The 27,813-nt window shown below is 39.4% G+C and overlaps 1 protein-coding gene across 13 annotated transcripts in view; it reads left to right on the plus strand.

The window, feature by feature from the left end:
• Positions 1-27,813, plus strand: part of UNC79 (unc-79 homolog, NALCN channel complex subunit) — a 249,666-nt gene that overhangs the window by 152,458 nt on the left and 69,395 nt on the right. For 9 of the 13 annotated variants that reach the window (XM_030883497.2, XM_060295215.1, XM_060295222.1 and 6 more), the window contains 9 exons: positions 1,486-1,667; positions 3,442-3,643; positions 4,441-4,620; positions 6,079-6,144; positions 14,171-14,457; positions 17,051-17,233; positions 17,811-17,973; positions 20,437-20,586; positions 21,169-22,386. In XM_030883497.2, the coding sequence (XP_030739357.2) occupies positions 1,486-1,667; positions 3,442-3,643; positions 4,441-4,620; positions 6,079-6,144; positions 14,171-14,457; positions 17,051-17,233; positions 17,811-17,973; positions 20,437-20,586; positions 21,169-22,386 (2,631 nt within the window). The remainder of the gene's footprint in view (positions 1-1,485; positions 1,668-3,441; positions 3,644-4,440; positions 4,621-6,078; positions 6,145-14,170; positions 14,458-17,050; positions 17,234-17,810; positions 17,974-20,436; positions 20,587-21,168; positions 22,387-27,813) is intronic. The other 4 variants (XM_060295221.1, XM_060295223.1, XM_060295219.1 and 1 more) reach the window with 3 other exon arrangements.

The following is a 27,813-nucleotide window of genomic DNA, read 5'->3' on the forward strand; positions in this document are numbered from 1 at the left end:
GGCCCAGCTGCTTTGCGGCACGTGGGATCTTCCCGGACTGGGGCACGAACCCGTGTCCCCTGCATCGGCAGGTGGACTGTCAACCACTGCACCACCAGGGAAACCCTATACATATTTTTCATATTCTTTTCCATTATGGTTAATTAAAAATAAGTGAATCAGTGAATTTATTGAATAAATACTGTATGTACTAGTTATCATGGGAGCAATACAAAGAGTGTAAGAGCAGATTCTTGCCCTCAAGAAGCTCCTAATTTAATTGATGAGATCAAATATAAACATGTAAGAGGTTAAGAAACTATAACAGTATAAATATAATTCAAGACAACAGAAGATAACAGTATAGATATAATTCAGACAACAGAAGATATGTCATATAGCTATATATGAACACACAAATGCCATAGGTAAATGAATAGTATTTTTGCAGGAGTTCGTGGGATGGAAAGGCCACTCTGGGAAGTCAGAGTGACCTTACAGAATAGTAGAATTTCAGCAGCAGACTCTTTAAGGATGGTAGAATGTCAATAAGCAGAAAAGAATAGAAAGAATATTCTATCTAGGCTGCTGGAACAGCTTAAGTAAAGTCCTGAAATGTCTTTGCATGGAACTATATTGCTTCACTATTTATTATAACTTTTTATAAAGCTATGTTTAAAGAGTGGCTGGAATAATTTAATACAGATGTGCAGAATAATGGTGCATCTGTTTCATGGAAGAAATATGTGGCTTCTGTAGCCTCAGGAAGACTGGTTGTCATATCACTTCATGACATATTAAGGACTTAGAGCCAGCCCTGGTGGGCACGTCCCACATCCCTGTGTGGTCTGCAGAACCTCTATAGAATGGACAAAGATATGAGCATGGAGGCATTTTGAAAAGTTTGAAATGTGGCTGAAAGTTAAACAAAGGTAAAGACCATTAAAAAGAAAAGAAAAGAAAAGAAAACCCAGAACTAAATCAAGGCTGCCTGACGTAAAAATACTACACTGCGTAGAAACGGTCTCTGCTGCACTGATAAAATGGAACACTAAAGAAGGTGGCATTAGGGCTTCCCTGGTGGCGCAGTGGTTGAGAATCTGCCTGCCAGTGCAGGGGACACGGGTTTGAGCCCTGGTCTGGGAAGATTCCACATGCCGCGGAGCAACTGGGCCCGTGAGCCACAACTACTGAGCCTGCGCGTCTGGAGCCTGTGCTCCGCAACAAGAGAGGCCGCGACAGTGAGAGGCCCACGCACCGCGATGAAGAGTGGCCCCCGCTTGCCGCAACTAGAGAAAGCCCTCGCACAGAAACGAAGACCCAACACAGCCAAAAATAAAAATAAGTAAATAAATAAATTTTAAAAAAAAGGTGGCATTAGAATTTCCTTTTGGTATTTAACATCAGTGTAGGGGGGCCCAGAGTTAGCTTTTTCTCTGTGGGCTCATTTCTCAGACCGTCTAAATAAATGTCAATTTTTTTTGTTCTCTGCCTTTGACATTGCAGTGGAAAAAGTGGCTGTAATTTGTAGATTTCTGGATATTCATTCAGTGACCAAAAACCACCTGCTGAAGTACTCCCTGGCACACGCCTTCTGCTGCTTTCTGACGGCTGTGGAGGACGTCAACCCAGCTGTGGCTACGAGGGCTGGTCTCCTGCTTGACACCATAAAGAGGCCAGCCTTGCAGGTGACGTCCCTCAGATGTGCATTATCTGCTCTGCGGATGGTGCTCTGCTCTACTCTACTAATTCATTGAGTTATTTGTCACATAAACACACAGAATACTGATGATGATGGTAACAGTGGAAATTTTTATATCGAGAAAAGCATCCCAGAACCACACTGTATTAACAGATCTCTTGTTTTTATTTGTTGATTCTTTCTTTCCAGTCTTTGTCCCTATGCTGCCATCGCTTCTGACAGATGTAATTATTGTATAATTTTGTGTGTGTGGCAGATTTTTAAACTAGGTTGGTTATTTTATACCATTCAGCTGGCTCCTGGGGCAGAAGCCCTTGTCACTGAGTCTAGATGCAAGGAGAAATCAGATGAATTATAATATAAACCAAAGCAAAACAAGAGATGGCAAATATACTACTGAAATGAAATACCACAAAGTAAAATCAAAGAGACATGAAATATGAGACCTGGAGAGAGTTGTTTATTTATCTTATTTGGCACCTTTATTTTATACTTGAAAAAACCAAGTCTCAGAGAGATAATGTGACTTTTCAAAGAACACAGAGTGAATTCATGGGAGAACCAAGACTAGAACCTCTAAAGTCCTGATCTACTGTTTTTCCACATTGGCACCTGATTTATTATTATATTGTTATTATTAAAAGTAATAATAATGGCAAGAACTAACATTTGTCAAACAGGTATTGTGTTTCCGGGGCAATGTATGAGAAGTGTCCCATCATGCATTACTTCATTTAATCCTCACAATAATATTGTGTGTGTTCCCATTTTACAGATAGAGAAGTTGAGGGTTAGAAAGTTTAAGTAACTTTTTCAGAGTCACACGGCTAATAAGTGGCAGCACAAACTCAGGTCTGACTCATAATAATGTCCATGTTCTTAATTGTGTGTGTGTGTGTGTGTGTGTGTGTGTGTATGTGTGTGTGTACACAAGGTCTCCCAAACCAGTGTGAGAGCTTCTGTTGTAAAAAAGACTAAGAAGAAAGGGCAAACTATGCAGAATCTGAAAAATTGTAGAGCTCTGCTGTTTGTGGACCCATACCTCCCCATGTAAAAATTCCCAGTTGTCTTCTGGATAGTCCTTCTGTGTTGGTCTTAATAAGACAAGGTAGTTGTATGTCTAACCCCCACTCAGGGCTTGGAACATAGGAGGCACTCATTAGATGAGAGTTGAATGAATTAATAGCATAATTGGATGAATTAGTTTTAAAATTTTATTCAGTTAAAAAAAGGGAAATGGTAGACTCACATACTAGAGAAATAGATGCTCAGTCCATTCCAACTTGGATTTCTTAAGATTCTATGTTCCACTCACATTCCAAGAAGACAAGATGACTTTCCCTTCTTTTAGAATCATGGAATTTAGCATTGAAAGGGAATTTAAAGACCATATTCTTGTGTATTCTAAAATGTAGTTTTGGAAGTACGCTTCTCTTAATAGAAACTACAGACATTAAAGAAAGAAACACTGGTCTGAGGGTATTTGGATTAAGTGGTTATTATTCGATGCATCAGAAGAATCAATAATATACATTTAGCTCAGATTTCTGAGTCAAAATTCAAGATATATTCAACAATTAGGAGAAGCTCCTCTTCTGCGTTTTTTTTTTTCCCTACCAAAAATGCAATCAAAGAAGATTTCAGTTGAATTATTCTTCATTGTAAGCATGGATTGAGGAGGCTGCCTTGTTTCACTGACTTTTCTTGGTGTATTTACATCTGACTTGCCTTTTTTTTTTTTTTTTTAACCTTTTCCCCAGGGTCTGTGTCTTTGTCTTGACTTCCAGTTTGATACTGTGGTTAAAGATCGACCCACAATATTGAGCAAGCTTTTACTCTTGCATTTTCTTAAGCAAGATATTCCTGCTTTGAGTTGGGAGTTCTTTGTCAACAGATTTGAAACGCTTTCTTTGGAAGCTCAGCTACATTTGGATTGTAACAAAGAATTTCCTTTTCCTACAAGTAAGCAAAACAAAGAACTTGCTTTAAACAGTCACAGTTCCTATTCTGGTGCTTGCTGGATAAACAGAAGATACTCCGCATGTAGTTTAATTTCCCATTATGGAGGATACCTTGACTTCATGTACTCAGTTCATCAAATGTTTATTGAATATCTACTGTGGTAATCTGCAGGTTAACTATTTTCTGGCATTCCGACATCAAATTTTTTCTCATTTAGGCACTTCCCTGGCGGTCCAGTGGTTAAGACTCCACACTTCCAATGCAGGGGGCATGGGTTCAATCCCCGGTCGGGGAACTAAGATCCCACATGCCATGTCGCGCGGTCAAAAAAAAAAATGAAAAAAAAAAATCTCATTTATTTGAGGACCGATGAGAACTATTTGTGACTCTGTGTTCCTTAAATATTATTCAACCATCATGTTTGTAATGTCCGTGAGCAATTTTGTGAGATATATTTGCACTTTGTAAATTTACTCTTCCATGCTTAGTAATCAGTTACCTGGAGCTCTAAAGAGATGGAGGAAAGACTTTGGTCACTCAACTATTTATCCCGTGATAACAAAATTAGATACTTTAATCTTATGGTCTAAACAGAAAAATGATAAATGATAGTCAAAATAGGTAATAGCCATTATTTTTTAATATAAGGCTTCTCATAGAGGGAGATAGATGAATGAGAAATGTATCCATGGAAGATGACTTTTAATATTGAAAATATACACAGATGGATTGTTTCAAACTACTTGTATAACATAGCGAGTTAAGGAAAATGATCACCTCTAATTCCTTTTGCAAAGCTATCACTGCTGTGAGGACCAATGTCGCTAATCTCAGTGATGCAGCATTGTGGAAGATCAAGAGGGCTCGTTTTGCAAGGAACCGCCAGAAGAGTGTGCGTTCCCTCAGAGACAGCGTGAAAGGGCCCGCGGAGTCCAAGAGGGCGCTCTCCCTCCCTGAGACCCTAACCTCCAAAATCCGTTGAGTATCTTCTTCCATCCTTCCCTTAAATCTGTTTGATGTCTTTCTGAGGCTGACATGTCTTGTTGAATGTTCACAGATAGTAGTGTATTTAGCAAACTGAGCTCCTTCAGCTGCATTGGCCTTCATATTCCCTAGAGGATCCCCTCAGATGTTTCAATGCCCTGGGTGGCTTTTCCCAGTTGCTGGTGAAACAAATCCCCGATCCAGCAGCAGATTGTTTTGAAATGTAGAAGGCAGTTAAGTCCGTTGATGCATGGCATGAGACGCAGGAGAAGCGTTTGCTCCTAAGTCCTAGAATATGAAAGTTTCCACTACCACCATTATAACCTAAGAGCTTCCTGGATGAGACTTTGTCAAGACCCATGGCAACTAAGAGGGTAGAGTGGAACTTTGGAATGCATTTTCTTTTCATGAATGACAAAGCCAGCCAACAAGCTCCTAGAAAACCAATAATAATGGTGTTTTCAAAAAAGAAAAAACAGGCTGATAAGTTGAATTTCTGCCCAACTTCACCAGATAATTTATAAATAAAAACAAACATCATTGCCAACTAAAAAAAGACCATATATACTTGTTTTCTAAAGGTCTTTTTTTATATTGCACTTTTAAAGAAAACAAAAAATTACCAAATGACTAGATGAACTGTAATGATTAGCAATGGCTCATGAATGACAAATAATTAAAAATTCATAACTAAATCATCATATTAGTGAATAAGTACATTAAATATAATACTAACTTGTAACATTTATTAAATGATTTAATTTTTAAATAATGTCATGTAGTTAATAAAATAACACCATAAAACATATTTTCTTATCCTGTCAGAAGCTGAAATGTTTGTTTTTTCATTGACATTTCTTAGAAGTCAGCTATATGTAACATAACCATTTTTAATCATAAATATGATTTTATTTTTTTTATTGCATTTCTCTCTATTTTATGACCAAGCTACGGAAATGTGGTATTTTGAACTTTGGAAGAGTCAATGAAAGCTCTTTAAGCAATCAATGACCCAGCTTTTCAGGGAGCAAAGATAATAACAGATGGCCATTTAAGAATAACCTTTAGCATTGCTAGGCCCAGTGAAACTGCATCAGATTCTAGAAACCAGTAGCTAGATTCAATAAATTACAATTTCTATATGAATTTCCCAGCTCTTTTATAACCTAACTAATCAGTTTGGGATATAAAGTTTATTTATTGTTATTTCTTGTTAATTGATTCACATGACAATTTTGAAGAATAAGAATTGAAGTAACATTAAAGGATGTTCTTTAGATTCAAAGAAAGCCACAGAACTTCTGTGACGTAAACATCTTGTATGTGATGTTAATTACAAATATGAAAACTAAACTTGCTCCTGCTATCCAGTGCAGTTAGCACTGAGTATGTTTTCTAGGCTCAAGTTGTTTTTAATGCTTATTTAAATAGAGTTGTTGTTGATTTTTAAGCTGTGAGGTTGACCAGGCATGAGCAGTCTGCTCCAGCTCTCGGTGGGACACCCGAACAGATGCCAGGTGGGTACTTCTGACGTTGAAGGGCCGTGTGCAAGTGTCTATCACAGGTGGACGAGGTAAAGAATACGATGTCTCTAACTGGACCAGAGTGATGTATTTAGGATTTGAAAGCTCGAAGGGTTTAACCCCTTCGAGATGCTCAAGTGTTTGAGCCCCTGACATGGCAATTCTTTCCATCTTAAAATTGGCAGATGACTTTTGATTCTGTTAACTTATGGTCCAGTAAGAAGCATCATGTTACCTGAGTATGCACTTTTCCCCCGAGAGCCAGTATGACTAGAACTATACCTAGTACTTATATTTGTATGTGTTTTTACACATAGAAATATTATGTTCATATATATCTGCTCTAGGAAAAACATTTCATTTACATTTTAAAAGGTTATACATTTGAACCACCATCATTCACTCATCCCCTTAGCCATTTCCGATTCTTTGCAACTCTTACATGCATTTCTGTCTCTCGAGAAAGGAGGATTTCCATTGTTTAGAGGACCATGGGATCATATTCTGCTTGGTAGAGTGTAACTGTCCTTTGACGTTCTTGATAGATTAACTTATCATGAAGTATCTTAAGGGTTGAAGGGACGCTGGCGAGCCTGTTACAGACTGAATGTTATCTACACACATGATGCCATACTTGCTGGGAAAATTGTGGAGGTTCTGAATACCTGCTTATTTGTCCAAAACAAACCTGGTAACTACCACCTATGTATCATGCTATACAACGTTTGGCTTTTCATCTAAGAGTAGTTTTAAAATAAACTTTTCAGAATGGTACCGATACTCTCAGAAGGAGAGTATTTCAAGTAAGGAGACTTTCAAGAATGTGTTGTAAAAACGATGGTAGAAAGAGAAGCAGTTAGGCGTGGGAGACGAGGGGAAGAGGGAGAGCCCTAAATACTGTGAATGCACATGGCAGATGTTGGCCTAAGTGCATTTTTGCTTTTAAAATTGATGAGAAAAGGGGAGCACACACTTGGCAGAGTCCCTCTACCTTGTTTTGAGCATCAGTCGGGCCTCAATTGTGCTGGGATTTAAAAAAAAAAAAGAATAAAAATAAGAATTTCTGATCCTGAGCTTCATTTAAAATGTGAAAATTTCCATTTTCCCTTGAGTTAGGTCTTTTTGAGATTGGTCTTATGCAATTTCATAAGTTACCTTTATCTTACCCTGTCTTTTCTTTTTGTCTTAAGGCTTAGTTGAAAAGCTAGTCTTTGATTATTATTATCCATTTTAACAATCCAACCGTAGGAGTCCTCTCACATCTCTTTGGAAAAACATGTACATATGTTTCTTGAAGAAAAGCCCTTAGGCGTCTAATTGCCCCATCAAAAGTGATCAGATGGAAAAGGGGCAGATAACAGTATTGTTTAAATTAAATATAAAGCTAATGCTTCTGCAAAGATAATTACATGACACCACCATAAGCAAAACTTGCTTAGATTTGGAAACAGGTGGCTCAGCTTATAAGGCAATTTCAAAGTAGTTTTTCATTTTTGCATTATTATTTACTGAACACTGAGTGTTTTAACTTGGAAGCAAAGACACGCCAGGATAGTCACAAGATTGTACAGAGTGGTTTAAGATAGTAATTAAATGGAAACCGAAGACCTTGCTATTTAACGAACATGCTTTTGTTTGGTACAAGTAATGAGCTCCTCTGTGCAACACCTCTTATTGATCAGGCCTGAAGTAAAGCAGGTGTCCTTTAATTATGCAGCAAGACTTAATTTTAGTTGCTCTTTAGGCTGAACTTTTGGACACTGGATTTACAGTTTATGGCTCTCTGATCTTAGCATTTACATATTGCCCACAGCAAATTTTGCAGCAGAAATGCACTTGTATAGAGGGTAAACTCTGCAAGGCTACTGAAGAGTTGCATTCCTCTGTGACTTTTTTTTTTTTTTTTTGTGGTACGCGGGCCTCTCACTGTTGTGGCCTCTGCCGTTGTGGAGCACAGGCTCCGGACACGCAGGCTCAGTGGCCATGGCTCACAGGCCTAGCCGCTCCACGGCACGTGGGATCTTCCCGGACCGGGGCGCGAACCCGTGTCCCCTGCATCGGCAGGCGGACTCTCAACCACTACGCCACCAGGGAAGCCCCCTCTGTGACTTTTATGAGTCATATCAAAGGCCTTTGTGCATATAAGTAAAATTCATAGACTGTCATAGCTGAAACGTTAGAGATATGTTAACATTCTCATTTTCCAGAAGAGGAAACTGAGGTTCCCAGAAAGGAACAAGTTTCACAAGCTTGTTGGTGACAGATCTGGGTCTCAAGCCCAGATGTCTTGATCTCTCTTGCAAGGCATGTGTGGTAATGCTAGCAGGAGCTCAGCACCTTCATTTAATCCCAATTGATGAAATATACAATTTTACCTGCTAGTCTGAATTTGGTATAATTATAATTAGATATAAGCTGTTTTTTCACTGATGCTGTGAGAACCAGGAATTCTTTGCTTTTGGTGATTCAGAACACCTGTTGAATATTAATTGAATATAATGCAGCAGTTATGGTAGGTTACCATTGGACCGTACTGGAAAATTGGTATCAACCCCATGTGATCATGGGAAACTTAGTTATATCTTCTTCCTCATCCCCTGGGATGAATAATTAAACAATAGTAGGTATATAATGTTAATAACGACAATAGCACTTTATATATGTATAGTACCTTTTTATAAAGAGTGTTTTTAATGCAAATCATCTAATTTCGATTTCACACAACTCTGCATATACATAAAGTATTATTTTTTTTCCACTTTACATACAGACAGGAAAACTGAGGTCCTGGGGGACTAAGTAACTCTGCTTATATAATTTGCTCATGATCACATATAACTAGTTAGTTAGATAGAGACTGATACTTGAGTCCAGGAGACTTTATTTGCTTTCTTTCCACTACAGCTTCTTCTCAATAAATTGGTCTTAGGGTGTCCCTGCCTTGGGGTACGTGAGGACACCAGTCTTATCAGGGAGCTGACTTGGGCACTCAAGCTCCAGTGTGACTTAAGCCCATGAGTGTCCAGACCAAAGGACCTTTCCTGACCAGGACTTATAGATTGGTCTAGAGCTATCCTAATCCCTAAAGGGACATATATACTTTCAATTCTACTCCAGCCTGCAGAGAAATCTTGAGATCTCTTGGTCTGAATTTGTGTCAACAAGAGAAGGTGCCCAGTACTGGGTAGCACTGGTAAAACTCTCTTGTATTTCCCGCCTCCCTCAATGTCCAGCCTAGAATTCCAAATTACTTCTCTTTGGGCTCTCGCTTTCTTTCTAGAGGTGGCTTACGTTTCATGTCTTCACTAACTTGCAAAATGCCTGTTGATCATTAAGAGCCAATAAATCAAAGAATTCAATTGTTTTTATAGGAATGACCTTGACTGAAATGATAGTTTCGGAAAACGACAGTTTCTATTGACCAAACACTTATTGGGCACCTGCTGTACTAGAAAATATGAAGAATGTGAAGATACATCAGAAATTCTTGTACTCTCAACTTGCTTATAGTCAAGTAAGGGAGATAAAGTATGAACAGAGGTGAACTCTCATCTCGTGTGAAAGTGATAGTACTATAGGATCGTTCACGTCAAATGCAGTGGGAGGAGAGCTGGAGGGAACAAGGAAGGTTTTGTGGACAGGTGACTCAGCCAGGCCTAGACAGGTGGATAGGAGGTAAATGCATGGTGATAGGATGTGGGATAGGAGAGGCAAAGGCAAGGATGGGGAGCACATGAGGCTATGCAGCTAGTAACCGGCCCCAGCTTTACGGCCCTCCTGTGGCTCTGTGCATAAAAACAGAACTGCTGTGAACGAAGCCTTAAGTTGTTTTAATGAGCCACGGAGACCAGTGAGGCAGTGTAGTTAGAACTACCAACATAATGCAGACTCATTTATAGTGCTTGATCGTTGGTTTCTCTGGACCAAATGCAGAGTAAACTCATAGAAACTTCCTTCCACTACCTAATTGTCACTTGTCGGCTTGACAGAGGGGTCAGTGAGTCGACTTACAAAGAGGAATGTTCCCTATTTCCCTACCCACTTCCTTGCTGTTTGGGGACTTCATCAGGTTTCTGCCCATGTAGAAAAGATATGAAATATTTATTTGAATTCAATGCACTTTAAACATATACGAATTATGAGCATCTACTATATATCAAACACTGTCCCGTATTCTGTGAGGGATGTAAAATTGGATAAGACATAGCACTTGCCTTCAAGGAGTCTTTGTTCTTACAGGGGAAATACAGCAAATGGATAAAAAAAAAAAGTTCTGCCTCGCATAATAGTTATTTGCCACATGAGAGTTGGGAAATGCTAAAGGAAATTTTCCTGCACTCTTTCCCACCCATCTTCCCTCCTTTCTTGTTTTTGGAGATATATAGATTTAGGGACCCCAGTTGCTGAGAGGAGGGTGGGCATGTTAATAAGAATGGCTTCTGGGGACCAGATCCATAGGATAAAGTTGGGGGTGCGGGTAGAGGACCACCGTGCAAGGTGAAGAGAGCATCACGAGCAAAGACACCAAGGTGGGAAAAGGCTGGCTCCGTTCTGAGATCCAGGAGTAGCCCTGTGAGTAAGACTGTGGAGCATTTAGGGTGGAGCAATAGGAGATAAGTCTGGAAAAGCAGATCCTGGTCCTGCCTGGTTTCACATCTTCTGAATAAATAAAACTGTATTATACCGTGGCGTTTCAATCAGCTGTGCCACTCTCTGGACAGGTCATGATGGACCCGGTCCATGTTAAAGTGAGGGTAGGAGTAGCTCTGCCCCCATGATAATAAAGATTTTTACATTTTTCTTTACAAAAATGATAAAATCAAATCCCTTAACCTGTTAAATCTCTGTAGTTAAAACAGATATAGGAATTTCACAGACTAGAATTCAAAAGGAAGTGTTTTAATTGTCACATTTAGAGAAAATATTATAGGCATTTAGTTTTAAACTGGAAATTTTATATCTTTTATAGATAACTAAAATAGTAATATTGTCTTTATCCATAAAGAAAATTTCAGCTTTCCTAGGCTCATTTTTCTTAGGGATTTGATTAAGGTAACTTTTCCTGATGAAGAGTGGTGTCAGTCACATGCTTACACTATTTTTAAAGAAAGACAATGTACAAAGCATAGACTTGCAAAGCCCACACTTGGAGGGGTAAATTATTGGAATGAAAAGAGATTTCTTTCACTTTATGCAAAAAGTTCCATTAACTAGTTCTTTTTTCAGTACATTTAATGGTTTGTGAAAGATCACTCATTACTGGCTATTCAGGGAAAGCAAAGAGCAGCAAACTTAAAGCTAACCACTGCAGATGGATGAAGATGAATCCAAAATGAGGATGGGGCCTTTGTGAAATGATACTTAGTCATTAGGAAAATATGATTTGATGGGAAAAACTAAGGTTACACACTTTTTTTTTTTTTTTTTTTTTTTTTCTGGTACGTGGGCCTCTCACTGTTGTGGCCTCTCCCATCGCCGAGCACAGGCTCCGGACGCGCAGGCCCAGCAGCCGTGGCTCACGGGACCAGCCGCTCCGCAGCACGTGGGATCTTCCCGGACCGGGGCACGAACCCGCGTCCCCTGCATCGGCAGGCGGACTCTCAAGGGTTACACACTTTTAAAATGAATGTCTACTTGCAATGGGGCGAAAAGATTTGAAATATTTAAACTTGAAGCCTGATAGTTTATTTTCTAGGCTTGAACTAGATAGGAGGAAATAGGGAGCCGGTGTCCTAGCTGGGCCTTGTCTGGATCTCCCTTTCTTCTGTTTGAGTCCCCTAGACTCTCAGGGCTAAAAAACAAAGTTGCATCTCCTTCTCAATTCCTCCTCAGTTCCATTTTTAACTTTGAAGTCAAGCCAGTCTAGACCTGGAGGTGGATGAGCAGGGCTGAGTGATACATGCTCTCCTAAACCTTGCCCCCCAGAGCTAAAACGAATTGAGGAATGAAGCTATATCATCGTAACAGCCATTGCTTGCTGCTACAATAACACTGAACCCTGCAGGTAACCTAGATTCTCACACTTGTCACATTCTTGGCCCAAGCTTGCCCAGAGCAATACCCTCCTGCTAGTTGTAAAGTAATACTCTGATGGAAAAAAAAAAAATCAAGACTAAATATTTTTCAATGCTGAAAAGATAGTTCTTTAAACTTTTAAAATAAGGATTCGGTCTGATCTTCTATTTCAGACATTTAATTTAATTATACAGTAATGCTTTACATTTATGACCTGTCGTGAAATAGGGTGTTCCACATGAATTGATTTTTTTTCCTGATGGGTCATGCATGCCTAATAAATAATGATAATAGTAACAATTTATTGACCACTCTCTGCATGTGAAACAGTGTAATAAACAAATCCTTAGGTTTTATTTGAATAATTTTTGGTTAAAACTTCTCTAAAGTACATTGCATACATTTATTCCTTCATGAACAGACTCTATGAGACCGAAAAATGATGTTAATGTCCGAGAGTCATATTGAAGTTTGTTAGGTGATTTCCCCTATACTAGAGGTTCTTAGACTTAGTTGATTCTGCTGCCTCTTCACTCATTGTCAAGTATCCCATCTCAGTGTATCACTTTTGAAAAGATCAACATTCTTCTGATCATCTTGGGAAAACTAGACAACCAAGCATGTAACCTTATGTGCAGTTCTAAACTAGTAAATTTGGAATTTGACATTACCTTCATGCCACTACTTCAGAGAAAGTGTTTAGGCTTGAGACAGCTAATTTCTGTGGTCTCCAGGAAATGCTTCTTCTATCTTGCTTCTCTTGGCTGGTCCTAGAAGACTGAGATTTTTGCCAAATTAGTTGAGGCGTTAAAGGAAATAAATTACTACCTAGCTCTTGGTTGTATCCTGCATGCCATAATTAAAATGGATAGAATCAAAGTTTGGTTTGTAATGATTTGTAACCAAAGCTTGTCATTATTTAGAACGTTTCCTCTCAGGATGAGAGATGAGAATGCTGGTGTGTGGGTCTAACCCACCAGGCAAAAACTTTGTTTCTAATTTAGAAATTCTCATGTGGCTTGTCAAAGGAAGGACAAGAATGCATATAGGGTATTTTGAATAAGGCCCAAAACATAAACATAAATATGGAAGAGCAAATCTCACTCTTCCTTCCCTCAAAGTCCTAAACTAAACCAGATCAGAAAAGGCAGAAAACAAGGGGAGACAGGGTATAATTTCTGACTTTGAGAAATAACAGAGAAAGTCAATGTCAGGGACCTACTCAGATATAATTATTTGTTAGGTTAAGAGTAAGTCAAGGGCTAAGGTTTTTTTTCTTTCCATGTGAACTTTCAGCTCACCTTCATGTGGTGTTTTTCTCTGTTTTTAAAAGTTCATGCTTCTTTCTTTCTGTCTGTGCCCTCCCACCCCTTATAGTTTCTCATTACATACAGCAGGGCTTATAATTTGCTATTTCTAATTTTGACTATATCATTCAAAGAGTACACACTGCTAATATCTTAGGATTTGGAGAAGAAAACTTTTCTTTTTGCATCAGCTGATATTTGAACGTAACTGAATTGAGATTATAATTTAGACAAAATAACTCAATGGTTGTTTTAGTCGCTCAGTAGATTTTAGGAAAATGATTTTTGTGGTTATTCTTACACGCTTATTTTACAAAGCTGGAAGGGAAACTTCTCTTTATTAGTGAGGATAAAACTTTGCCAAGATATTCAAAAATTTGCTAAATGCAAAGTTTGTGTAGGTATTTGTCTTGCTGTTTGAAGATAACTTTGCTTTATAGTGTCTCCTTTTTTTTTTTGCATTCCCTTATTCTTCCCAAATTACTTGGTCGTTGTAATTTCCACCCTGGGACCAGTGCTTTGCTCAGTAGGCCATATTGTGCCTTTAAGTTTGTCTAGAGCAAACCTTTCAATATTTAGAGGCTTTATCGATACAAAGAATGAAATAAGGTGCTATGGTGCTTCATTGATCAGTGAGTTTTTAGTGTAAACTTACCTGTGGGGGAACCACCCACCGATGGCCTTTCTTGTACCGACAGGCCAACAATCCCCTGAGAATGACAACACCATCAAGGACCTGCTCCCTGAAGATGCTGGGATCGACCACCAGACAGTGCACCAGCTGATTACCGTGCTCATGAAGTTCATGGCCAAGGATGAGAGCAGCGCCGAGTCAGACATCAGCAGCGCCAAGGCCTTCAACACGGTCAAGCGGCACCTGTATGTCTTACTTGGCTACGACCAGCAGGAAGGTTGCTTCATGATTGCACCTCAAAAAATGCGCCTGTCAACTTGTTTTAATGCGTTTATTGCAGGAATTGCCCAAGTAAGTGTAAGCTTTCAGGAGTCATGCCGTTAGGCTTTTAGTACAAACAAGTCATTAAATTCCATTTAGCTGACATTGGTTAAGTGTAAAGTTTTGCACAAGTTACTTTATTAGGCAGGGGTACGTGGAGGACGTCAACCGCCTGATATCATAAAGGGAGTTGGGGATTTTGGAGGGTAAAACATACAGAAAACTTAGCATTTTAATCTTTTTTTTTTAACATCTTTATTGGAGTATAATTGCTTTACAATGGTGTGTTGGTTTCTGCTTTATAACAAAGTGAATCAGCTATACATATACATATGTTCCCATATCTCTTCCCTCTTGCATCTCCCTCCCTCCCACCCTCCCTATCCACCCCTCTAGGTGGTCACAAAGCACTGAGCTGATCTCCCTGTGCTATGCGGCTGCTTCCCACTAGCTATCTATTTTACATTTGGTAGTATATATAAGTCCATGCCACTCTCTCACTTTGTCCCAGCTTACCCTTCCCCCTCCCCGTGTCCTCAAGTCCGTTCTCTAGTAGGTCTGCATCTTTATTCCCGTCCTGCCCCTAGGTTCTTCATAACCTTTTTTTTTTTCGATTCCATATATATGTGTTAACATATGGTATTTGTCTTTCTCTTTCTGACTTACTTCACTCTGTATGACAGACTCTAGGTCCATCCACCTCACTACAGATAACTCAATTTCGTTTCTTTTTATGGCTGAGTAATATTCCATTGTCATTTTAATCATTTTTAAGAGTACAGTTCAGCGGCAGTAAGTATATTCACATTGTTAGGTAACCATCACCACTGTCCATCTGTAGAACTTTTTCATCATCCTAAACTGAAACTCTACCCATTAAACAATAAAGAAGTGTGGAAGTTTTGTTTGTAGGTTTTTTTTAAAAAAATCGTTTTCCTTTCTTGGCTTCAAGTGGAGAGTTGAGTTAATCACCCAACTTACTTCATGTCGCCTTATCATCATTGGCTTTTTTCATGTTTCTCTGCTACTTCTAACTGCTGTATTATACATCATGGTATACATTTTCCATGATTTAACTATCCACTCCCCCAGTGATGGATACTTACATTGCTCCCAACTCCTCACCACCCTATACAGATCAGCAACGAACATTCTGTACGTGCACCTTATTCACCAGTGTAAGAATTCCTTTGGGATATGGGTCCAGGAGCAGACGTAACGGATCATTGGGTATATATATGCCTAATTTGACCAATGTTACAAATCTCACTGTCCGAAATGGCTGTCCCAATCTGCGAAGGGTGTAGAACTTGGGGCTAGACAGAAATGGATACGAATTTCAGCTCTGCCACTGTTATTAACTGTTAAGCATCCTTGCTTCTTTGCTCTGTGGTAATAGATTTTTGGGGGAAAGATTAGAGACAACATACTGCAAACGCCTTGATCAGTGCCTATCTCATGGTAGGGACTCAGTGATGGTAGCTGTTATTATGTAGCTCAAATAGATCGTTAATGTAATGAACACAGAGAAGCAAAGGGGGGCAATACGTGTGTCTCTTGCTGGTGTTGATAACTAGAGGAATCTCCACGAATACTCAGCTGTCTATGATGGAGAGAGAATACATCATTTCAGATACCAAACTTTACCTCCCTTCCTCCCTCACTTCTCTCTTTCTATATTCACATTATGCATATTTATTTTAGATATATAAGAAAAAAATTAAAATGCAAATCTCCAGGAAACCCATGACAAATATAACTTACTAACATTTTGGTGTATGTCACTGGCTCCAGATTTACATACATTCATATATACATGCATACGTACATATGTGTGTATATGTATATGTGCACATATTTTTTTATAATAATGGGATCATTTATACATACTGATATATATATGTGCCTGATGTGTGTATGAATATGTATATATATACATATATGTATCTTTTAAACCTAAAATTTATTATGAAGTTCATATCACGTAAATAAATTTGTACCATGTTCCATTTAATGGCTACACAGTATTCTGTTGTCATATAAACAATCTTTTATTTAATTCCATATTGTTGAATATGGAGGTTGTTTTCAATTTGTGGTGGCTATAATGCTGGATATCTTTATGCATACATCTGGGAGTGCCTGTCGGATTATTTCCTTAGGATATATTTAATTGCTGTATTAGAGGCTATGTGCTTTTTCCTACTTCTGAATACATGTTTCTAAATTGCTCTCCTGAAACATTGAGAAATACTCTTGCTAGTGGTGTCTGAGAATGCCCATTTCCCTACATAATTACCAATACTATGCGTTTTCATTGATTCTAGTTTAATGCTAGTTAATAGTTTAATAGGACATTTCAAAAGATAAAATTTATTTTCAACAGATAACTAAGTAGATAAATTAAATAGGTAAGTAGATTAAAACTATTTAAGTTACAAGTTATTAAATTTCTTGTGAGCTAGGATTTTTCCCCCTCTATATGTACTGGCCGTTACTATTACTATTTTGTGAGATACCTGTAAAATATTTCTCCCGTGTTTTGATGGTTCAAAGTTTTCCTTTTGGCTTATAAATGCTCTTTATAGTTTTCCTTCAGTTATTACGTTTTTTCCTATTTCAGGTTATGGACTATAACATTAATTTGGGAAAACACCTTCTCCCCTTGGTGGTTCAGGTGCTCAAATACTGCTCTTGTCCTCAACTACGGCATTATTTCCAACAGCCACCTCGTTGTTCTCTCTGGTCCCTAAAACCTCACATCCGGCAGATGTGGTTGAAGGCCTTGCTTGTCATCCTTTACAAGGTGAGTTGCTGTAGTCACTCATTTTTTGGGTGGAATGATTCTCTTAGCGAGAACATTTAAGAGATCTCTGTAGGATAGTAATTTGACCTTCAGAGGAAGATGCATGATACACAATTAGTGTCAAGAAGTAAAGAGCCATTGGAATGAAAATAGAAATGTAGACCATGCCAGTGTATACTCCAAAATGCTTAAAGCAAAATCTGATGAATATTGATCAATAATCTCTCTTTATGCTCAGAACCTCATATCTTATCTATATATTAATTATTATGTCAGAAAACAAGAAAACTATTTAAAATTGTATTCATACACCAAATGTTTATGCCAGGTAATTTTCTTGAAAGGAATTATAACTACAAAGTGGCATGCATTGCCATCCATGATTTGGTGCAAGACGAAGGGAATACAGTCCCTTGTCAAAATAAGGCCATGATAAGAATTTATGTTTCTGCTTTTCTATATTTTTCTTTTTATTATACCCAGAAGAGACTGAGAAGAATATCTAGCAAGATCAAGTGGAAAAATTTACCCTTCAAAATAACCATTTATATTTTTCTCCCTCCATTTCATTGAGCAGTATCCGTACCGAGACTGTGATATCAGCAAGGTCCTGCTGCATCTGATTCACATAACAGTCAATACACTCAATGCACAATATCATAGCTGCAAGCCCCATGCCACGGCAGGACCTTTGTACAGTGACAACAGTAACATAAGCAGATACAGCGAAAAAGAAAAAGGTACTTTACATATCTCAATTCTGTCTCAAACTTAGCTTGCATACGTAATACATTTCTGGACAATGTTTTTCTTAGATGATAGAGGAGCCCCCCCAGCTATCATTCTGGAGTCAAAAAATGACCTACTGCTTCATTAATTTTCCAACTTTCCCATGAATGTTGCTGCTTTCATTATTTAAAATGAACACTCAAGAGAAATAATTGATATGCTTCTAAAGCCCCCTTCATAAGAAATCGTGTTTTGTAAAAAAAAATTGTCTGCTGTTTAGTTAAGGAGGCTTTGTAAACCTTTTCGTATATGTTGGAAACATCTTGCTTTGGACTGTGAAGTAGATCTTGGTTGGCACTCAGTGGAGCCATAATCTTGTCCATCTCTAGTTTGCTCCTGACCTTGTGCTCATAGATTTGAATGGAGCCTAAATATGCTGAAGTGTTTTTTCCTCGCCTCCTTATTCAATAAGAATTAACTTAAGGCAACTGAAATGAAACATTTTTGCTGCATAGGTTTAAATTATTTCCAGTATCAACGCTCTTTATATTGATAGCTTTTCGGCAAAGGAGGCAGTAGAATGAAACTTTAGATAAACTTCCAGCCTGGATGTTTTCAGGTGAGAGCTGAAGAGCCAAGGTGTGTGTCTTTAGTGCATGTCGCAGGGTGACTAGACTCGTAAAAGGTGACATCATCAATCCAGTCCTGGGAGAAAGCCAAGTGCCCCGTGGCCCTTTGTGGTGTTAGTAGATTCCTTTTTGGTGGGACTGCTCTGGAAATGTCTGTATAGGAGGGATTGGAGCCAGTGTTCCACTGTTCATTTATTGCCAAAAGGTCCAAGAGCCTAGGTTGGCCAGAGATAGAGCTGTCAGAACTAAGTTCATTAAGTTCTGGTACCATTCAGATCCTTCCTGAAGAATATCTTAGGTCCTAGTTTCTGGGAAATTAGACAGATTCAGTTGAACTATAGATGTCGTCAATGTGGGCTCAGTGTTTGGGCCAATCCCAGATGAACCTTTCTGGATGGGAGGAGCCATCTTGAAGTCTTTCCATCTCTCTCATTCAGTACATTTTGAGAATCATTTCCAAGTTATGTAAGGGAAGTTACACAATGATTTCTTCGAAAAACTGTATTTTTCAAAGGAGAGTATTTTTAAAAAGGAAATAAATTAAACAGATCATTGTGTTGATAGACTTCCTCATCATCGCAGAAGTTCACTGGGAGTTTTGTATCCATTTTGATCATTAACACTAATTTTTTTATTTGACCAAAAAGATTATTATGATTACTTTGTCTAACATCTACTGCTTCAAATTTCATTAACTTATAGAATCTTGTGTTTTAAGACAGGATCGGTCCTTAAAACTTAACCCTATGCTGGTACTCCCCTTATACTCAAGAAGTCTTAAATAATCATAATCACACCTGAGGCTCATTTTGTCAGATAGGTAGATATAAATATAGGCCAAATACTATGATTTCAGTGATGTTCAACTTGAAGAGTAGGTTAATTCCATTTACTGTGGTATTAAATGCACTTTTGTGGCCTTTTCTCTTGCTGCTTTGTACATGGCTTTGGCCTTTCTAAAGGATGCAAGAAGAAAGTTTATTCAGTGGACTTCATGGGTTGCAAAATAGCAACCTTTTCCTCATTACTGTGTTTTTGGGTTTCTCTTTGATTTAAAAGTAGCCAAATGTGGATAGAAGAGAACATAGAAACAAGCTTGATTGGACTCTAAGTGACCAGTTTGTTTATGAGGCCTCAGGACCATAAGAGTCAAAGATTCTTTCTGGGATTCATAATAGCTACCTGTGGCAAACTCTTACTTTAATATGGGGAAATGTTATTTTCTGTTTTCTTTTTCCTTTGTTTATCAGTCCATAATCATTTGTGGAGCTTTTGAGATGACCGGTGGCTTTTCTAAGCTTTCTCTGTGTGTTGTGTGTTTCATTGCCAAATGTAGAGTACAGTATTTTGCATTCACAAAGTTTAAGGTGCATGTACCGTTAGGCTGTGTCTATGCCAGTTCTCAAATCCCAGGAAGGCATATATTTTTGGAAGGGGCAAGATCCACTCATTTTGTTTAATTTTCTTTTGCCAAATCAGCCTGAAAATTCACCCAAAGCAGGCACATTTAAGGAGTGTCCCAGATTCCTGACATGTATTGGTTATCTGGTTTTAAGTACATTGGAAAAGTTTTCCCATGAAGGTCCCATTGGAATATCGAGACGCCTGTCTTGAAAATGCTGCCCACTGTGATATGAAGTATGAGGGGCAAACTTGTAACAGTTGCTCTGTTCAACGCGTGAATAATTTGACACCTGAATGAAACGCCAAGCCAGGCTAGACTTGGGCTGGTTTAGAACCACCCCAGGCTGTGTTCCGTAATGCTTTCAATGAAATGCTTGTGTAGATACAGCCTAAGAGAGAATAACCTCTTAAGTGTAATTTTGACTTTCTCTCCCCAATTAGAAGAAGATAGTGTTTTTGATGAATCTGATATTCATGATACACCTACTGGACCCTGCAATAAAGAGTCTCAAACTTTTTTTGCAAGATTGAAAAGGATAGGCGGCAGCAAAATGGTGAAATATCAGCCGGTTGAGATGAATGTTCAGAGAAGTATGAATTTTTTCCTCTTGGTAGTTTTATGCAGAAATGTTGTACTCTACCATTTTTTGGGGGTGAAATCTCAATTTTATTATGTTACTACACATTTTTAATGCCGTTGATTTGATATGTATGTATGCACAACCAGTATATATATATATGCACTTATATATATACGTGAACTGACAGATACATCATTAACGTCATGATCGTCTTAGAGGGCCATTGCTTGATTTGATTTGTTGCAAAATGTTTGCTTCTCTTCCACACAATTTGAATAAAGTTTCCTAGATCCGCCTCAGCCAAAAGCGATCCCCTCTCCCGTGCACGAATGAACAGAGCTGAGGAATTATCCCGAAGCCTGATTTCAGAAATAAGATCTTAAACTGCCTTTTGGGGTTCTCTCATTCCAGAGTTTTCTGGGTTTTGAAATTAGAATGAACCTTATGAAAATGTGGCCGGGAAGTCAGTTTTACCTTCCGGTAGAGCTGGGATTATGATTATGGTTGATGCCAATTGTATGCCCAAGTTTGAGGGGAAGAGAAAGGTGAAATCTCCAAGTAAAATAGTACTAGCTTTTTCTGTTTTAATCAGGTGAAATAGAACTGGCTGAATATAGAGAAACGGGTGCATTACAAGACAACATTCTACACTGTGTGAGAGAAGAAAGCATTCAGAAAAAGAAGCTGCGCTCTTTAAAACAAAAGTCTCTTGATATAGGGAATGCAGACTCCCTCCTGTTCACGCTAGATGAGCACCGTAGGAAGTCCTGCATAGACCGGTGTGACATAGACAAGCCTCCAGCCCAAGCTGCTTATTTCATGCAAAGACAGCATGACCATGGACGGTCTAGACAGAACTCTGCTACGAGGTCTGACAATGCCGAAATCCCCGAGAACCCAGCTCTGGAAGGTTTTCAAGAAGCTCGGAGGCCTGTAATACCAGAAGTTAGGTTAAACTGCATGGAGACATTTGAGGTGAAAGTGGATTCCCCACTAAAGCCTGCTCCCAAAGAGGATTTAGATCTGATAGACTTGTCCTCAGATTCAACATCTGGGCCTGAAAAACACTCTACGCTCTCAACATCGGACAGCGACTCCCTTGTGTTTGAACCTCTTCCCCCTCTCCGAATAGTAGAGAGTGATGAAGAGGAGACCATGGACCAAGGGGACGATGGTACCTCTGGTAAGGATGCTGCTTCCTCTCCCTCCATCCGCAACCGCCCCTCTGTCCTCAGCCTCAGTACGACGCCCCTCGTGCGAGTAAGCGTGGAAGACTGTTCCAAAGACTTTTCTTCTAAGGACTCAGGAAATAACCAGTCGGCGGGTGACAGGGACCCCCCTCTCATAGCTCTGGAAGACCCCACGGACTCCGAAGAATTATCAAAGCCTGAGGAGCTGCAAGGGTTTTCCTGTGGCAGCCCGCTCACGCTTAAGCAAAAACGAGACCTCCTTCAGAAGACGCTTGCTCTCCCTGAGATGTCACTGGACGATAACCCTGAGCCCAGCACTGAGGAAGCGAAGCCTGGTGGGCTGATGCCAAGTTCAGGGGCAAAAACTGTCCTCCTCAAAGTCCCTGAAGATTCGGAGAATCCAATGGAAAGTGAGAAGCCAGACGCCGGTGCTGAATCAGACACAGAACAGAACCCTGAAAGGAAGGCAGAAGAGGAGGGAGCTGAGGAATCTGAATTTAAGATTCAGATTGTCCCCAGGCAGAGGAAACAGAGGAAGATTGCGGTCAGTGCCATCCAGAGAGAGTACCTTGACATTTCCTTCAACATTCTAGACAAATTGGGAGATCAGAAAGATCCAGGTGAGCGCGTCTCTCTTCTTTCTCCCAGCCTTACGTTCAAGTTTCTGCATTTTACTTGTTAGGGTCTTAGCACTGATACGCATCAAACTCTCAATTTTAAAATGTCAAGGAATGACAATTATAATTGCTTCATTATCACTCTGAACCCTTCCTGCTTACTGGAGTGTCTTGGATTCAGATGTGGTTCTATTGGCTCCATAAAGGTTTTTGTATTGGTTGTTTCTAAACTCTGCACTCAATTCTTGATCATCCTTGACAACAAGAGGCAATGATTAATTCATATCAAGACATTCCAAGTATCATTTTCGTTTTCCTCAAACAGCAAAAGTCATTAATTGAAATCTTATTGCTTTCTTTTTTTTCCTGCTATACTTTAGTGAATTATGATACAGCTAAAATATCATGAAGGGCTAAAATAAAGCAGAGAGTGCTTGGAATGATTAAGAATTGACTGTATAGTCATTTAGGGTCTATACTGGTTACATATTCTAAGCAAGTATCAGCAGTCTGGCAGACATTGTGTGCCCTCAGGAACCAAAAAGAGCCCAGTTACAACCTAGACTGTAATCCATGGTCACCAGTTGATGGTGAAGTTGTTATAGTACGAGCACTTCCTGCCTCAAATGCTGTTTCTTGTGTTTCCTTGGAGGCACTGTTTCCAAGAAAGATTAACTTGAAAAAGTGACAAGCTGGTAGTCCACCTCATCCTAAAACACAGTTCTCTGCTCTGTTATCATAATACTGATCAGAATGTTGCGTCATTTCTCAGCCCATATTTTAAAAAAAAAACAAAAAAGAATGTGAATCTCTAGAAAAAATGAGATTGGCCAGGGATGATTATTTTAGTAGATCCGTGGACTACAAAACATTGAGCACTGGCAAAAATCTTGGGGACCTCTAGTATAATCCTTCATTTCCTATAAGAGGACACTGACACTCAGAGGAGGGGACGTGCCCTGCCCCAGGTCACACAGCACTTCTCCCCCACTCCATAACAAAAGCAACTCCTCAGAGAACAGGCTCAGCCCTTTTATTTGCCCCGGGCGTTTCCTGAGCTTTCCAATTGTTCTCTACTTCATAGGACAGAGCTGTGTACCTTCAAGGGGCTCTGTAAAAACTTGTCAAATGAACATTAATGTATTTGGAAAAGGCCATGCTCCAGCCAGGCAGGGGGAAGAAAAAGATTCTCATAATAACAAGAAAGTGTAAGAAGGTTTCTAGGGAAACTGGGACACACTTTTATTATTTGGAGCCAAGAAAATTGTTGCATATAGATGGAGCAAAGCACTGACCTAGAAACTATAGAGGTCTATAGGTGGGTATATAAGAAACCATATAAGGTCTGTAGGGTGGGTATATAAGAAACTATATGAGGTCAATAGGGTGGGTATATATGATATATAGGTTGTATATAGGTTGTGGTATGTATGTTTGTGTGTGTGTGCTGCCTTCTTTATTCATCCTTATGTCAGGTTGTTCCCCAGACTACCAGGGAGGAGATTGGTATTGTATTAATATATTTGTTACCAGAGCAAGAAGGAAAGTATCTGACAATTAAGATGATACGTATTTAAAATTTTTATAATATAGGTTATACTGTCATAATCATTTTATATCTGCGTAGTGTCCCACCTGCCACAGACATGCAGAGCTACCCTTCCTTGCTGGGTGTTGGAAGGAGGGCCATGTGCTCAGAGTAAGACTCAGGCTTCCCCAGACCTTCTTGCCTCTATCGGTCATAGTCAGGGGAGGCCTGGACTCACAGCCTTGCCATTGCTAATTGCCTCGAGTCTGCCAAGTCTAATGGCATTGTGTACTTTCCTTCTGTTCGTGTCAGTCCCTGCAAGAAGCTCCAGATCACCCTTCATCTCTCTCACTCTAATTTCCATAAGGCCTTGCACATCTCCTGTCCAGATCCTTTCTCCCACCTTATCGCAATTCCTGAAACTTTTCCTCCATCAGAAATTCATGGTCCTTCATGTGCTCTGTTTCCTTTCCCTTCTTAGTCTAATGGAAACCCAGCTCTTCCCTGAGGAAGCGTGTCCTTGGACTAGGGCCAGGGTGTAGGCATCTTTCTTGCTCATCATTTCCCCCTTCAGACCATTCCCACCTTGTCTTTAAAAACACCCAGCGCTGAATCTCACATTACTTACCCTGACTTTCTCATTTATTGACAGTTTTAATTCCTGGCTCTTTTTACTCTTTCCTAAACTATTCCTGTCTTAGTTCTTGTTGATTTCAGTATTAATACACATAGTACAGTGTCTTAGTACAGTGTTTTCTGACACTCTGGCTTCTCAGTTCCTCGAATTCGTCTTCCCCAGAGACTTTTTTTTTTCATCTTCCACCCTCACTCAGTTACTTATTCCTATGGTCATATCACAGAACTTGTTATTATCAATAACTGCAGCCAGTCCATGGTGTCAGTCCAATGTCTCCCATTCTCTGATTACCATTTCCTCTCTCTCTGGACAGCACTGTATTGATCCTATCGCCTCTCACTGTTCCTCCCCTTCTTCATGTCTTCCCTTCTCAAGTCAATCATTACAATCCCTTCTTGCCTACATCATTCCTGACCTCTGCTTTTTCAGACTTGCTTGGCTAAACACAGCCCTCATCAAATCTTCCTTTCCATCTACCAACACCTGTACCTATCAGATGAGTGTGGCTGGATAAAAAAATGCATAACAATATTTACTGGTCTTATTTTAAATTCATGACCATGAACCTCAACTGGGTCCTTAAAGCTACCTGGCATCATACCGTATTTCCCTGGTCCATTCACATTTCCATTCTCCTGATTATTTCATAGCTACTTTTCTTTCCAGACTTTCAGTATCTCTTCCTATTTGATATAATCTGAAGAGATTTCCACATCCTCCTACCCCTTCCTCTGCCTCCCTTCCATCAACTGCACCCATACACCTGGCCTTCCTAGCTGGGGCTGCAAGTGAACTGTGTTTTGGTCTGAAGTCAGCCTTTCCACATGTGGACATGATTCCATCTCTCTTACTTACTCAAGGATGTACGCCCAGAAATCTCCCCTCTTGCTCCTCCCTTAGTTTTTTCTAAGGTATCTTTGACTTGAATATACAAACGTCATCTTATTTCTCTCTTTTTAAAAAAGCTCTTGATCCTAATTCTCCCCATTATTATCCCATTTGCTTCTTCCCTTTTAGCAAAAAACACCCCCACCTTTTTATTGAAGTATAATTGACATACAATATTATATTAACTTTAGGTGTACAACATAGCAATTCAATGTTTATATGCATTACAAAATAATCACCGTGATAAGTCTAGTTACCATCTATCACCATTTAAAGCTACTACAGTATTGTTGACTATATTCCCTATTCTGTGTGTTACATCCCCATGACTCATTTTATATAACTGGAAGTTTGTGCCTCTTAATCCTCTTCACCTATTTTGTCCATCCCTCCATCCCCCTCCTCTCTGGCAGCCACCAGTTTGTTCTCTGTATCTATGAATCTGTTTCTCTTTTGCTTGTTCACTTGTTTTGTTTTTAAGAATCCACATATAGGGGAAATCATAGAGTATTTGTTTTTCTCTGTCTGGCTTACTTTACTTAGCATAATACCCTCTAGGTTTTAGCAAAACTTTTTAAGGAGTTATCTGTACTATCACTATTCCCAATTTTCTCCCATACTATTCTTTCTAAAAAGTACGCATCATTCCTATGAGGCTTCCAGAGTTCACCCAAACTTCACTTGTCAAGGTCACCAGTGGCCTCCACTGCTAAATCCAATGGTCAGCTCTTAGATATTATCTTCTGACTCCATAGTTCACAGAGTTGATCACCCCCACGTCACTTGGCTTCTGGGATACACATTCTCTCGGTTTTCTGCATATTCAGTGGTCACTCCTTCTCAATCTCTTTTTTTGGTTCCTCCTTAACTCCCTAATGAGGGAGTGCCCCAGGGTCTTTGTCCTTGGTCCTTTTCTCAGGCTTGTCTACACTCAGTGAGTTGGTGATGTCATCTACTCTTGTAGTTTTACATACTGTCTGTATACTGAGACAACTCTGTTAGGTACCTACTGCTGGAATAATGCCGTGTAACAAATAAACATACAGATATCAGCAACATATAACAATAAGCATTTATTCAATTCAAGGGCTGTTGGCTATCTGCAGATCAGCTAATCTAGGCTGGACTGGGTGGCCAGCCTCCTCCTGGGACCCATGAAGCCTGGAAGTATTTTTCTTAGGGTGATGGAAGAGGCACAAGAGAGCAAGCCCCGTTGCACAGGAGCTTGGCAAGCCTTTGGTCATGTTATGCCTGCAAACATTCCACGAGCCAAAGCAAATCACCTGGCTGGAGCCAAAGTCAAGAGGGGAGATACACTCTGCCTCTTTAGTGGGAGGAACTTTTACGTTACATGGCAACGGTCATTGATTCGGAGAGGAGTGAAGAATTGGGGCCTCATCTGCCAAAAACTGCATGGGACATACTCATACTAAAAAATTTTCTGTTGTTTATCCCAAATTAAATTTTAACTGGGTGTCCTCTTTTATCTGGCCACCTTAATCTACCTTCAGAATCTACTCCTTCTCACCATCTGCCCTGCTTCCACCCTGGTCTGAGCCATTAACATCTCTCACATAGCCATTAACATCTCTCACATAGCCATTAACATCTCTGCCATAGCCTCCTAACTGGGCTCCTGCCTTTTACCCATATTGCCTTCGTATCTGCCCAACTCAGCAGCCACCGTGATCCTTTAAAACATGAGATTATACCATTACTCCGCTTAAAACCCTCCATTGGCTCCCATTTCTTTCGTAGTAAAAAGTCAAGTCCTTTAAATTCCTAAAATGCTTTATGTAGTCCTGATTCTCATTAGTTCTCTGACTTCATTTTGCTTGGTTCTCTCCACATTTCTTCTATTCAGCCACAGTGGCCTCCTGCCATTTTTTGAACACTCCTTACATTTTCTTACCTTGGGGCCTTTGCACCAGCTGGTCCCTCAGCCTGAAACTGTCTTCTCCAGATACCTGCCTGGCTCCCTCTCTCATTTCTTTTAATTCTCTGTTCAAACGTCAGGTTCTCCATGAGGCCTGGACCACACCCCACCTTTCCACCCCTACCTGGCATCTTAGAATCACTTTCTCTTCTCTGTTTCTCTTCTATAAAGAATTATTCTTCTAATATATAATAATTTATTTACTTTTATGTATGTTAATTATTGTCTGTCTGTCCCCACTGTTCTCTCAAAGGCAAGAAATTTTCTCTGGTTTGTTCTTTGATTGTATCCCAAGTACCTAGTAGAGTGGTGGCAAATATTTGATGAATGAATGAATCAATAACATGACATTTTCTTCACATCAGTATAAAAAATTGAATAGAAGAATTTTAAGCTAAGTGTATAGCTCTATTCAAATACTTGTTGTCTTAAACTATATAC

The sequence above is a fragment of the Globicephala melas genome, chromosome 2 (assembly GCF_963455315.2).
Source record: "Globicephala melas chromosome 2, mGloMel1.2, whole genome shotgun sequence".
In the NCBI taxonomy this organism is placed as follows: domain Eukaryota; kingdom Metazoa; phylum Chordata; class Mammalia; order Artiodactyla; family Delphinidae; genus Globicephala; species Globicephala melas.